We start from the raw sequence: 14,625 nt of genomic DNA, 5'->3' as shown, positions 1-14,625 counted from the left end.
CTGGACTATCTTCATAATTCTTTTCCTGCTGTCATTAAAAATGGCAAAGCAGTCTATGATTATTGTAAAGTGATGAAAAAGGCATTATAGAAGTATCAAAAAGGGAAAGAACTGCCTCCTCCCTCTTCTCCAGGGTTAGCTGCGCTGATTTGCTTTGGTGCTATTCCATGTAAGAGCTGGTGACCTTGGGCAAGTCATTTACTCTCTAAGCCTTAGTTATATAACTTACATGTTACAGTCTCTGTTACAAAGGGCACTTGGAGGATTAAATGAAGTAGTGGTGTAGAGCAGGGGTTGGCAAACTATGGCACTAGGGACAAATCTGGCCCCCCAGCTGTTTTTATAAATAAAGTTTTATTGAAACACAGTCGTTCATTTACATATTGTCTATGTCTGCTTTCCAGCTAAAAAGGCAAGGTTGAGTAGCTGTGATGGAGACCATATAGTTCACAGAACCTAAAATATTTACCGAAAAAGCTTCTCTTTACAGAAGCTTCCTGCTCCTGAGCACTATATTAACATTAAACACTAAATGTTAGCGGTTTTTACTGCAATTATATCTTTAAAAAAACAAAAAAGGATTTCTATTGCAAAGATTTTTTTCCCTGCTTTTTCACTTGACAATATATCAAAAACATCTTCCCATGTCAGTATTTGTAGCTATGCTATGTTTTTCTTTAATAACTAGAAGTTCATACTTTTAATCCTCTTCATTATTTATACTGTGTTCTTTTTTAAAAGATTTTTTAAATTTTTTAAAAGATTTTATTTGAGAGAGAGAGAATGAAAGAGTGAGCATGAACTTGGGGAGGGGGTAGGCAGAGGGGAGGCAGACTCCCCACTCAGCAGAGGCGGGGCTCCATCCCAGAACCCCAGGATCATGACCTGAGCCAAAGGCAGATGCTTAGCCGACTGAGCCACCCTGGTGTCCCAAGATTTTATTTTTAAGTAATCTCTGCACCCAGTGTGGGGCTCAAACTCATGACCCTGAGATCAAGAGTTGCATGCTGCACTGACTGAGCCAGACAGGTGCCCCTATGCTGCATTTATTTTTAATGGTAGTGTTGCAGTCCATCATGCAAATGTGCCAAACATATTTAACTTGGACCCACTTGATAGACATTTAGGACTTCCTGATTTTTTTTTTTTTTTTTTTTTTTGCTTATTTCCCCTCAATATCACAAGGGTTGTTCGTGACTTTCGGGAGTCCCGGTGTTGTTCTGTTTGGAGGCCCCCCTCTGTATCACATCAAACACACCACGATTTACTCACATTAACACTGAATATATATATATATATATATATATATATATATGCACATATATGTATATATTTATATAATTATATATATATATATATATATATATATATATATAATTTTTGTTGGAGTACAAACTTGAAAAGATTTCTCTATTTCTGTTTTTGAGATCATTTGGCTCTAAGAGGCATGTTTTAAATTTCCAGCTGACTGATTTCTGGGCAATCACTGCACATTCTCGTCTTCTTGTGAAGTGAGAAATTGAACCAATTGTTTTCAAAGGCTATGAAACATTAATGAATGTTAGCATTAACAATTAATGAAGTACACAGCATCACATTTGTGGACATTTACTCCGTCATTTATTCCCTTTGATTCTGCATTTTTTATTTATGCATTTCAGAGCCAACGATGTCCTCCCCCAGGTCTCGACCGTGTTTGCGGACTCCAGAAGCAGGAGCGGACATAGTCAAAGGCCTGTGGTGCCTGGCAAATGCGTGGCCTTGTGTGTTGGATGAGTGGCCCGGGCCACAGTGTTTCCTGGGTGCATGGAGGGAAACGGGCCTGGGCTCCCAACCACCCTCCCCACATCTGCACCAGAACAGTCTGGGATAGACCTGCTGCAGCTGGACCTTGGGTCACATCCCCTCCCTGGCTAACACCTGCCATCACTTCCTGCTTTTTACAGGGTCTCAGGCCACGTTCCTCCGGGAGTGCCTGCTTCAGCCACACTGCCCCATGTCTCACACTCATCCCACCCTCCGTCCACCCTTGCCACTCACTGTCCCTTCCACCTGGAATGCTGTACCCTCCCCTCTGCACTTCGTGAAGGTCACTTGCCTTCCAGTGCTTGGCTTGAGTGTCACCCCCTCAGGACACCTTGCTGATCCCGCAGCTAAGTCGGGGCCTTCCAGTGCTGAGCCCATGGGGTACGGGGCATCTCTGCTCCCGGGTGCTGTCCTGGTTACCACTTCAGAGATGCTGTTCTGTGATCCTTTTGTCAATGTCAGTCTCCCCGACAGAATGGTAAGTTCTGTGAGGTTGGGAACCACGTCTCAGTTTGTGCCCCATCAAATGAATTGACTAATCCCATCTGACAGATGTGTAAAAGGGTACAGAGAGAGAAAAGCTCTGCCCAAGCACACAGAGCTGGAAAGAGGCCAAGCTCCTACGCGAATCCCAACCTGTCCCCGTTCCGTGATGCACTCATGGACGGGAAAGGTGCTCAGGAGTGTTGTCTAAGAGCAAAATGCTCAGGGCCTGGCCCACTCAAGAACAATAACTCACGAAACGCTTGTTGGTCACCAGTGCCTTCCATATGTCTATCCGGGGGCTCGCAAAATCCGCTGTGAGGCGGGTGTTATTACAGCCCCATGGAGAAGCCCAGGTGTGGAGACAGAGGCCACGCATCTGGGAAGGGGCAGTCAGGTCTGACCCAGTCGGTCTGGCTCCAGAACCAGTACACACACCAGCGGATAGGAGGTCCTCCCTGGTGGTGAACCCATGAGTGAGGCAGTGAGTGAGAAATTTAGGGGCAGGTTCCCATGGCAGACCCATCAACGAGGAGCAGTTTTGCATGAACCGTGCCCCATGGAGGGTCTCCCTTCCTGCTGATTGCCAAGGACTGGATTTGGGATTCACTTGATGGAGTTTTAGCTGCTGCCTATGAAACTGGTAAAGTGACCAACTGTCCTGGTTTACCAGGCACCGAGGGGCTTCCTGGGATGGGGGGCTTTCTGTACAAAGCCAGCAAAGACCCAGGCAGACAGGGGCCAGTTGGTCTCCCTAGAAATAGTCGGGAACCAGAAGCTTCCTATTTACCCACCCACACACCCACTTGGTTTCCTGTCTCCATGGTGGAGGCCAACAGAGCTATGGACAGAAAGGGCTTAGGGAGGAGGTCCTGCTGGGGGCACTGGCCTCACAGCTGGGACAGCAGGTGTGTTCATGCCACTCCTGAGCATGGGCCTTCGTGTTCTGTCAGTATTCTGTGTATGGGGAGCGGGCTCTGGGCCTGGAAGCCCAAAACACCAAGATGGCGGCTCCCTCTTTCTGAGGAATACTCCTCCTGCTTCCTCCCCGGGAATTCTGGAAGGCAGCTGATGCTAAGGGGGTGTGGGGTCAAGTGAGGAACAGAATAAGGAGCAACAGAAGGGCTGGGGAATGTCACTGAGCAGGGCTGTCTGATAGAAATCTGATGAGAGTTGCTTTAAGAGAATTTAAACTTCTCTAGTACCAGCCATATTAAAAAAGTAAAAAGATGAAACTGACTTTGAGATACATTTTATTTAACCCAGTACATGAAAACATTATTATTTCAACCTATAATCAAGACCAAAACCATGGAGGTATTTTACATTCTTTTCCTTTGGGCACCAGGTCTTTGAGATCCTGCGTTCCTTTTACACTTAGAGCGCCCCTCGATGTAAGCTGCATTTTCAAAGGAAGACTTGATCTGTATTTGGGCCTCTCCAAAACTTGCTATTGAAGAAGTAGATCTGCATTCTCAAGACATTCCACGCATACTTTAAACCTTCCAGTAACTGAATCAGGTTTCGGTTTTGAAATTTAAGTTAGTGCAAATAAAACATTTCATTCCTCTGTCCCAGTAGCCGTCTTAGCTCAGTCTGCATATGGCTGGTGGCTACCCCGTCAGAAAGCACAGGCCTGGGACATTTCCCCTTTTGCTCTTCCTTACTTGATATCTCTTTTCTTGCCAACATCTATAACTGGACTTTTTTATTTTTAAAGGAATATGGGAGAAGTGAGATTAAAAAAAACCAAACAAACAATAATTCTATGGCATGGGCTTTGATTATAACGTCCAGCCAAGTTCTGGATGCCCCTGTGGCACGTTAGTGGCTGTCCCAAAGCCTGTGGCTTATTTTTTCAATATTTACCAGAGCCCGTTTGATGCTATATATGTGCACTTTGTTTACCTTTCAGCCTCGGGGCCATCAGTCGCCCCAATCAGGAGTCCCCATACCTGGGATGCCTGGGCAGCATTGCATTAGAAAGGCCATAGTACAGAGGCAATTATGACACCTGAGTCTTTCCTAATTAGCAAACTGAAGGCCAGAGATGGTTTTTATTGGTCAGATTGGTGGCCCATGACCTTGTACGCTCTATGTCAGAAACAGGTTCCCAATGGCCAAACGGAGGAAGGTACTGCCTGCGGGTCAGCTGAAAGTCAGTTCAAGTACGGGAGAGCCCTCCCTTGCGCTCAGGAGGAACCTGTGTCCAGTCTTGGTTTAGATCTCTGACATCTGATACCATTTCTGGGAGTAACTCCAGATGCCCCCGTGACTTTGTCCTGGCTGCCTTGAGTGAGGCTTTTCTACCAGGTGATTGCTGGAGCGCTTGAAGGACAGAGAGCCGGGACTGGATCAAACCTACAGGACAGGCTGAATGAGGTTTGGGACCCCTTTGCTACTGAAGGCATGTTTACTGGAAGTCTGCATGGGGGTAGAGTTTATCTGAGACTTGCTTTCCTTATACCCAGGCAGGGAGGAGCTGGAGCAGTACCTCCCCACCCCCCAGACGTCTATACTGGCTCCTGTTACCTTCAAAGTGAACCCAAGGACCATGCATGACCAAACCAGCTTAACTCAGTTCAAGACACACCCTCCAGCTGCTGGATCATTCGGAGGTCCCAGTGGGGAGAACCCTGAGGGAGGGATGGATGACTGGGGCAGGGGGATGGCAGGAGTGGGGATGGATGTATTTTAAGAAGCTTTAAGCTACAGCTGTCTGCCAGACGGTTCAATATTTCAACAACTGTCTGGCTCTCCTGGAACTTATCAGATAATTACCAGTCTTCACCAGGGACAGCATGTGTGTACCTGCCTTGTGTCTTTAGGATTTGGCACACTGGGTGCCTCTCATTGTGTGGTGCCCAGCCTCCAAGATGGAACCAATGCTTCTTATCTCCTGGTATTTATACCCTTGGACAGTGCTTTCCAACAGTGGATGGACTTTGCAATGGTCAGCTCAGTGGCCATGATGAAATACCGTAGCCTGGGCTGCTAAGCAATGGAATGATATTCCTTACAGCCTGGAGGCTGGGAGTCCAAGATGCCATCACGGTTGGTTTCTCCTGAGGGCTCTCTTCATGGCTTGTAGATGGCTACTTTCCGTGTCTTCTTAGGGCCTTTCCTCCATGTGTAGGCATCCCTGGTCTGTCTATCTGTCTGTCTGTCTCTTTTTCTCTTCTGATAAGGATCCTCGTGATGTGGCAGGAAGTGTTATAACACATGGCCTGTGTTGCTGTGGAAAGCAGAAAATGTTCCTGATGAACTGGGTGATGGAGCCCAGGGAGACTGCCACCTGCCTCCTTCCTGGCACTTGATGTGATCTGAGGGAGGGAATGGAGGCCAGCGGAGGGACTGCTGAATCCCAAGGAGCTGGGATTCCATTGAGCTTGAAGATTCCCTGCCTGTCCACATGACCAAGGAAATGTAAGACATAAGTTCTGGGCAAAGATCAAATCCAGGGCACTCTCAGGAAAACAGGCTCTGAAGAGGGAGTGGAGTGTAAGATTGTACTGTCCTTTGTCAAGCATGAACAACAATCTGATCCAGTGTCTCAAGAGACTGATTTGGGCAAAGAACAGGGCTTCTAAGAAGTGCTGTCCCTCCCACTCTTGGCAGAAGCCCAGGGCAGAGGAGTGCATGTGTCAAAGGAATATGTGGGCATGGTTTTTGCCCAGTAGGGTGAACCTCAATAAGGAACACTACTGATGTGGACTGCGGGAGGCAGAGACCCACGAAAGCAAAAGAAGCCAAAGAAGCCAATGCACCCCACACATCTATAGGAAGGTAGCTGACTATAAAACTATGCAGTTGCAAACATGTGATGCCTTCCCTGGAAAAGATAGGAGGACTCAGAGGGCCGATCCAAGGAACCAGACGGCAGAGGAAAGAGCCATGGAGGGTCATTTCTGGGCAAGAATAGGTCTAAGTCCTAATCAGGGAACTTCCAACACTTTCCTGGCTGGATTTTAGAATTGCTTTGGGCCAGGGACTCCTGTGTGTTTGTTTTTGCTTTTTCAACAGAAAGTTGAAAAGCTGTGTCCACAGCAGTCTGCTATGTCTGCCCTACCAGGGTATGTTGGGTGTGTGATGGACAGATGACCTGTCTCTTTAGTTCATAGGTCTTCAGATTGCTGGAAGTGGTACTTGAGAAGCTGAATTCAAGGAACTTCACCCAGTGAGCCCCATCTGTACCTAAACTTGATTTAGATGATGAGATTCTTGGGGCACCTGGGTGGCTCAGTGGGTTAAAGCCTCTGCTTTTGGCTCAGGTTATGATCTCAGGGTCCTGGGATCGAGCCCCACATTGGGCTCCCTGCTCAGCAGGGAGTCTGCTCCCCCCCCCCCTCTGCCTGCCTCTCTGCTTACTTATCTCTCTGCCTACTTATGATTTCTGTCTGTCAAATAAATAAATAAAATCTTTAAAAAAAAAAGATGATGAGATTCTGGAATTTAGGCTGATGCTGGAATAGGGTGAGACTTTGGGGGAACTTGGGAGAGGGTGAGGGAATTGTACAAGTTGGGGAGGGGTGAATCATTGAGGACCAAAGGCAGACTGTGGTAGCCAGCCTCTAAGATAGGGCGGCCAATAATTCTTGCCTCTGGCATTCAGGCCCCTGGGTCTTCTCCCACATGGGATAGAGCTGACTTGTGTAATGACAAAGTGGCTTCTAAGGCTTGGTCCTAGGAGATGTTGCAGTTTCCATCTTGCTGTCTTGGATCACTTGCTCAGGAAGAGCCAACTGTTATTCCATGAGGATTCTCCAGCAGCTCTCTGGATAGGTCCATGGGGTGAGAACCTGGGGCTTCCTACCAATAGCCATGTGAGTGCGCCATCTTGGAAGCAGATTCTCCAGCCCCAGTCAAGCCTTCAGATGATTGCAGTCCTGGCTGACAGCTTACCTGCAATCTTAAAGTGACCCTGAGCCACAGCCACCCAGCTAAGCTGCTTCCAAATTCCTGACCCACAGAAACTGATTCAAATAATACGTGTGTGTGTGTGTGTGTTTGCTTTAGGCCACTAAGTTTTGGGGGAATTTGTTATACAGCAATTGATAACTTACATACATCGCATGTTAGTTTTACACCAAAAAGACAAAAACTCAGGGCGCCTGGGTGGCTCAGTGGGTTAAAGCCTCTGCCTTCGGCTCAGGTCATGATCCCAGGGTCCTGGGATTGAGCCCCGCATCGGGTTCTCTGCTCAGCAGGGAGCCTGCTTCCTCCTCTCCCTCTGCCTGTTTCTCTGCCTACTTGTGATCTCTGTCTGTCAAATAAATAAATAAAATCTTTAAAAAAAATAAAGACAAAAACTCTTGAACTCTGGTTACTGTTATATATATTAACATATTAAGGGGGAAGACGACAGATGTGTGCAATTTATTTTGAAATACATCAAAAATTAAAATGGATTAATGAATGAGTAGAAGGATGGTTAGATGATAGGCAACAGAGTATAGGCAAGTGTTGATGAAGGAGCTGGGTGGGAGGTTCTCTGTCAAATTATTTTTACTTTGCTGTATGTTTGAAAATTTTCATATTTATAAAATGTACGGGGGTAAATGGCTGAGTAATTTCATTCAATGTTGATGGCACATAGGGGTTCGTCTGATGATGATAATGATGAACATGATATGACTGCATTTCATTTATTCCTCCGTTTGTATATTTCACAACAATAACTGTTATTTGAATGGCTGAGGGAGGTGATTAGGTGAATGGTCTTAAGGGACACCAGGGGAGGCTGTGGAGCCACAGACACACCTGAAGACTTCAAGGGGCCTGGGGCTGGGATGCAGAGGACAGAGAATGGGATCTTCACATCGCAGGCATGGAAGAAACCAGAATCATGCCAGGGACTAAGTCAAACCTTCTGGTGAGGTCAAGAGGGCAGTGACAGGCAGGAAGTCCCTTCCCCAAATGTCATGAGGCCTTCTGGGGAAGAGGGCTAGGGCAGGAAATCCTGAAGGCTGGTACCCCAGAGTGACCAGGCTGTGAGTGACAACGACAGTGACTGAGATAACTACCTTAAATTTGGCTGAAAAATGTTAGATTGGGCTAGATTGAGTATGTCATGTTTGGGAGGTAATTTTCCTCAATAAGCCTCAGCCTTCTCTTACCTGCAAAATGGTAATAAAATATTTAAAAACTTCCTAAGGCTGTTGTGGCCAAGAGGGATTTCAGGTGCCAATATTTCTGCATGAGCGAGTCGAAGCTGTAAGTTTTCAGTCCTGCTACACATTCATGTACAAGCACACACACACACACATTGACACACACACACACACCACTCACCACAGGGGCACTGATGTGTGCCTACGTGCCGAGCACAAAGTCTGAAGGGATATGCTCCCAAAAGCCAACAGGGGATATTGGGTGATGAGGGTGACAAATGATCCTTAACTATTTTCTTACCTCTGTTTATCCCTGATTTTTATAAAGATTATTTATTTATTTATTTATTTGGCAGAGAGAGAGAGAGATCACAAGTCGGCAGAGAGGTAGCCAGAGAGAAAGGGGGAAGCAGGCTCCCTGCACAGCAGAGAGCCCCATGTGGGGCTTGATCCCAGGATCCTGAGATCATGACCTGAGCCGAAGGCAGACGCTTAACCCACTGAGGCACTCAGGCGCCCCCAATTTTTTTTTTTTTTTAAGTAGGCTCTACCCTGGGCTTTAACCAACAATGTGGGGCTTGAAACCACCACCCTGAGATCAAGACCTGAGCTGAGAGCGAGAATCAGACACTCAACTGACGGAAACACCCAGGTGCCCCTATCCCCCGATTTTCTCATGGTTAAGTATGTTCTACTTTTAGAATTAGAGAAAATAAGCCAAAATCAAGACCCATCTCTGTGGCTCTAAGCCCATCCCCAAAGCCACCAGTGGAAGAGCGTGTGAATACCTTGTTTGATGACGGGAGGCCTGTGGGTACTATCCACCACAAAGGAGAACATCTTCCCACCAGCACTCACGGGCCGCCGGTGGGGGGCAGGCGGGACCATGGTGGGTCTGGGAAACCCCTGGGACCAGCTCCTCTGCACTGGGGTTGGCCGGATGCCCGGGTGGAAGGGTATCTGTGGCGGCGAGGGTGGCTGTTTCGACTGCTGTGTGCCTCGTGTTGGCTGTGCTCTTGGCCAAGGTACCGAGTCACTCATCCATGGGAAGGAGACCTGTCGGGGCAGACAAGAGGGTCAGAGGAGGTTCCGATCTGCTGGGGGTTGTCCCTACCCTTGTCTCAGCTCTATAATTGTGGCTCTAGGGCTCAGCTTATAAGTCTCTTCTGTCAGGAAGCCCTCCCAGACTCTCCCAAAGTTTGGGATGGCGGTCCCCACCGTGGGTCACATTTGCATCACCATTAATGGGAAGCGGCCTCTATGCCAGGCATCCTGTCAAGAGGTTCACGTGCATTGCCCTATTTAATACACCCAATGCTCGGTCATGAGACTGAGGCTGAGCAAGACCTCGTGATTTTCCAGATCGCAGATTTGCCGGCGAGCGTCTGAGCTGGTAGAATGTCACTTCTAAGAGAAGAGGGCTTTTGGTCTATCTTGCTCACCCCTGTATCTTCAGCACCTAGAATAAGCACCCGGCACATACAGAGCAGACCCTCAAATACTGGGTGAAAGAAGGAATGAACAGACCACTGAGATTCACACCCAGCTTTCTAGGGTCCCCAGCCTGCTTTTTTTTTTTTTCCATCCACACTGTCCATCTCTTGGGCACTTAAAAAAAATTATTCATTTATTTGACAGACAGAGATCACAAGTAGGCAGAGAGGCAGGCAGAGAGAGAGGAGGAAGCAGCCTCCTCGCTGAGCAGAGAGCCTGATGCGGGGCTCGATCCCAGGAACCTGGGATCATGACCTGAGCCGAAGGCAGAGGCTTTAACCCACTGAGCCACCCAGGTACCCCTCTTGGGCACTTCTATGCCATCTGGCCTCTGAAGCCGAGAGCTCTGGGATGGCATGGACCACAACTGTCCCCTTAAGCTTTGATCCTCAACACCTACCACATCTGATTTTTGGGAGAGGCCCCGTAAGTATCTATCAAGGGAATCTTTCAGCACCTGACCTGTGGAAGAGTCTGCAGCTGCTGTCCTGGGGAAGTACACCCAACTCCACATCCCACAGACAAGCATATGCTGAGAGGGGCTGACTCCCGGCTTGGGCCTGGGTTTAATGCCTTGGTGGTAGCTTCTCCCGGTGCCTAGCGGCGAAACAATAACACTGGGGCGGGCTGTCATTTTTGCTCTTTCCTTATGCATTCCTCACAACAGCCCTGCAGGTCTCCTGATTCCTGAGCCTACCAGGCTCAGGTAGGGGTAGTGTGGGGTGGGGGTGGGGGGACTGGGATGGAGGTCTGATGATCCCCCTCTCTGTTCCTCAATCCTTCCTTACTTCTCTTGAAAAAACACACTAAGTTCAAATGTTTGTCACCTAGGTAAGGGCACACACCTCTCCCCCACCCCCCACCAGCTCACATTTCTCCTTCAGCAGACTGGAGAGAATATGAACTCAGAGGCACAAAGAGAGAAACAGACACTTCCAAAATACGAGCACCAGCTTGCAGAACTTCAGTTAGATTTTGTTCAGGAGGAAGGTTCTCTGCTCACTCGGGCGCCTGCACCAAGCTTTTAGCTCCAGGCTTTCCCAACAAGTCAAGGATCCTCTGCGTTCCCTCTGAAGATTCTTCCTTGGAGTTGGCGAGAACAGTGTTCGGGGAAATCAAGCTCCACGCTCCAGCTGCCTGGAGACATCTGGCCCAGCATTCCTAACCATACAGGCCCACTTTACATCTGCTTCAGGAGCAGACTTGGCAGGACTCCGAGACTCTGTCACCTTCTGCGCAGTTTCGAGTTTCTCTCCACTGTCAACACCTTAGTCTCTGCATCTGTGCCTTCTTCCTGTCTTCACTGTCAGCAGCCGACGTGTCCTGCTCCTGCTCTGACTTCTCCATCCATCTTGTCCCTCCCCTTCCCCACCTCTTGCCTCGATCATTCCTACAACCTTTTCCCCTCACTTTGATAAATATTTATTGAACGAATGGGCCGAGGGTGACAAAGTGCAAATTCTACTGTGGTTTACCTCCAGCCTGCTGGAGAACAAATCTAGAGGTGACTGGTCATGGTGGAGGAATTCCCTTTCATGCTGGGGTCCTCAGGGAACCTGCTCGCTGCCAACCAACTGCAAGGATGGTAGCAAGTGTGAACACACGGGGTGGGGGAGGAGGCTCGAGTGCTCCATTTGCCTAGTGCTCAGGCCAGAACCCGCTCAGGTCTTTTGGAGACTGGGGGGGGGGGGAAGTGGGGGGAGAATCCCCCACCCAATCACTGAGCTACTTGTTGTGGGTGGGGGTACAAACTCAGCCAATCACATCCCCTGCCCATCGTGATTGGTTGAGTGGTGGGGCATGAGATCCAATCAGGGCCAAGGAGACCCAAGGGTCTGAGGCTGGGCACCAGGACCTGGAAGGACCTCCCAGGCTTGAGAAAGGAGCCCCCCATGAGGGAGTGGGACCCCGGCAAGGAGAGATGGGAGCTGTTGCTGTTTTAATTTGGTAAAGCACACATAACATAAAATGTGCCATCTTAACCATTAAAAAAATTTATGTTATGTATTTATTTGACAGACATCACAAGTAGGCAGAGAAGCAGGCAGAGGGGGAGGGGAAGCAGGCTCCCCGCTGCGCAGAGAGCCAGATGCGGGGCGATCCCAGGACCCTGAGACCATGACCTGAGCTGAAGGCAGAGGCTTTAACCCACTGAGCCACCCAGGCGCCCCATCCAAACCATTTTTAAGCGCAGGGTGCAGGAGTGCGACAGACACGCACATTGCTGGGAGACGATCTTCAGAAAGCTTCCATCTTGCAGAACTGAAACACTGTCCCCATGAAACACCACCCCCCCTTTTCCCCTCTCCCCAGCCCCTGGCGCGCCCACCATTCCACTTTTTGTCTCTATGAATTTGACTCTCTAGGTCCCTCAGGTCAGTGGAATCACGGAGCATTTGTCGTTGGGTGACTGACTTACTTCGCTGAGCAGCCCGTCCTTCAGGTTCATCCACGTTGTAGCAGGAGTCAGAATTCCCTTCCCTTTTTGCACCCATCCCATTTTGTTTATCTATTCAGTGTCAAAGAGCTCTTGGGTCGTTTCCACTCTGGCTTTTGTGACCATGCTGCCATGAACATGGACGTGCACACGGGGAAGCTGGCTTTGAGCCCTGGGTGCTGCCCTGAGCTGCTCAGCCCCATGAGGCCAGCGAGAGCAGCACAGAACCCTAACCATAAGGTCTCTAAAGGGGGAGGGGCCAGAGACACGTAAATGCAGCAAAGACTCCAATCCCAGCTTTTTGGGTTCAAAAATAAAATTATAAAGCTCCCCCCCCCCCCGCAAGCTTGTTGATTGCGATGGCTTTCGTTGGAAGTTTAAAGTTGATTCCCCCCCCCCCCCTGGTTTGCATGCTTGCTCTATAATAAGCAAGGTCAAGGTTTTCTCAGAAATTGCAGCTGGTAACTATAAGGAAACAGGCAGGGGTAAAGCAAACACAAGAAAAAGGCTCACGTTAAAAGCTGGTTCTGGGCTGTGCTCACATTAGAATGTACACAGAGCTTGGGGTCAAGGTCAGTTATCAACAAATCTGTTTTTAGAAACTTGAGTTTAAAAATACACGCTAATGCCTTTCTTGTCCTGCTCCCACTCCCAAGTCTCCGACCATATGGCACTTGAATGTTTTTTTGTTTTGTTTTTGAGGCAGCATATGCGATGGTCCTGATTTCCTCCACACTCTCTCTGAAAGAGCAGGTTGTCAGCCACCTGGATTAGCCCTGACACACCCATTGCTGAATTTATATCAGCTTGAACAAACACCCGTCAATGATTTACTCAAGAAAACACAACCCATTTTTTTTTCCAGGTTATCTACCTGTCCTTTGTGCTATGTTTCCAATATGTGCTTCTAGTCCTGTAAAAGGTAGCACGGACACCCTAAAATAATCAAGGTAGTTTGCATACAGAGTGCCTACAGGATACACATATTCTGCCAGACAGCCCTGGAGGCTGGGTACAAAGGGAAGTAGACCTTGTCCTTGGAAAGCCTGTCACGAGCTCTGCTGTTTGTAATTGCCAATACCTCTACGGCTATGAGCCACGATATCACAGTATCGAGAAGGCACACATGTGCCAGAGACTGGGCTGTGCACTGAACAAATGTGTTCTCATCTAATCACCAGGATAATCTCGGAGGTGGTGAGGCCTTTCTACCCTCATGTTGTGGATTAAGAAAGTGCAGATCAGAGAGGTTAAATGACTTGCCCGAGGTCCCACAGCCAGGAAGCAGTGATGCTATTTGACTCTAACACCCTTGTTCCTAGAGCACTGAGGCTATTTGAAAACATGATTTTATGCCTGCTTTCCATACTCACAAAACGGTCTTAAATGATTAGTGGGGAATCAGAGATTTTCTGAGTTACAAAAAAGAAAATTATAAAGAACCACAAAACGTTGCAAGAGGTACTTGATACAGGATTTTCTAGGAACACTGATAACTCTTTTATGGAAATGTTATTCATATGGTACACACTGGATGCTACTCAGAGGACACCAGCCCTGACCCAAGCGGGAGGGGGGCATGTCCTCTGTACCAGAGGTGTCCTGCTGAGGCCAGCCGCTACCGGCTCCTGAAAGCCAGTTACTAAATGCCCAGGAATTTCTTGAGCTGGTTGATAAACACAGCCATTAATAAAAAAAAATCAAATTACATAAACATACATTTAAGTGATATTGGAAAGAAAGGTAACAGTTAAAACTCATCCTTCCTAATTATTTCACTCTATTTTATTATTATCCATGCTCTTGAGGTTATTTATCTCTACATATGCATGTGCTACTGCTTGTCTCACTGTATCTCTGTATTCAATGATGTCTCACTGGTCACTTGACATTGGCCTTGGTGGAAGTATTTATGTCCCAGAAATTAGGGAACACTGTAAATCAGAGCTTGATCTTTTTTGTTTTGATGATTGTCTACACTTATGGAGGTTTTGGCAAAAGCATTAACAATGTGGGGCGCCTGGGTGGCTCAGTGGGTTAAAGCCTCTGCCTTCAGCTCCGGTCATGATCCCAGGGTCCTGGGATCAAGCCCCACATCGGGCTCTCTGCTCAGTGGGGAGCCTGCTTCCCCCACTCTCTCTCTCTCTGCCTGCCTCTCTGCCTACTTGTGATCTCTGTCTGTCAAATAAATAAATAAATAACAATCTTTAAAAAAAAATGTTAACAATGTAAATTATATAAAAGCATGTTGTGTCTAGAGCCATTAAATTATTAGTAGCATGTAAAATTGATGAC

The 14,625-nt window shown here is 47.9% G+C and overlaps 1 protein-coding gene across 14 annotated transcripts in view; it reads right to left on the bottom strand.

The window, feature by feature from the left end:
* Nucleotides 1-14,625, bottom strand: part of FHAD1 (forkhead associated phosphopeptide binding domain 1) — a 129,200-nt gene that overhangs the window by 77,580 nt on the left and 36,995 nt on the right. For 13 of the 14 annotated variants that reach the window (XR_014299377.1, XM_082685439.1, XM_082685435.1 and 10 more), the window contains one exon: nt 9,188-9,455. Coding sequence is in view for 13 of the 14 variants with exons in the window: in XM_082685439.1 (XP_082541565.1) it covers nt 9,188-9,455 (268 nt within the window). In the remaining variant the exon portion in view is untranslated. Of the gene's footprint in view, nt 1-9,187; nt 9,456-10,764; nt 11,246-14,625 lie in introns of those variants that run through there. The other variant, XM_082685434.1, reaches the window with a different exon arrangement.

Source organism: Mustela nivalis, assembly GCF_964662115.1.
Source record: "Mustela nivalis genome assembly, chromosome: 10".
NCBI lineage: Eukaryota > Metazoa > Chordata > Mammalia > Carnivora > Mustelidae > Mustela > Mustela nivalis.
This window is presented reverse-complemented; position numbering and strand designations above follow the sequence as displayed.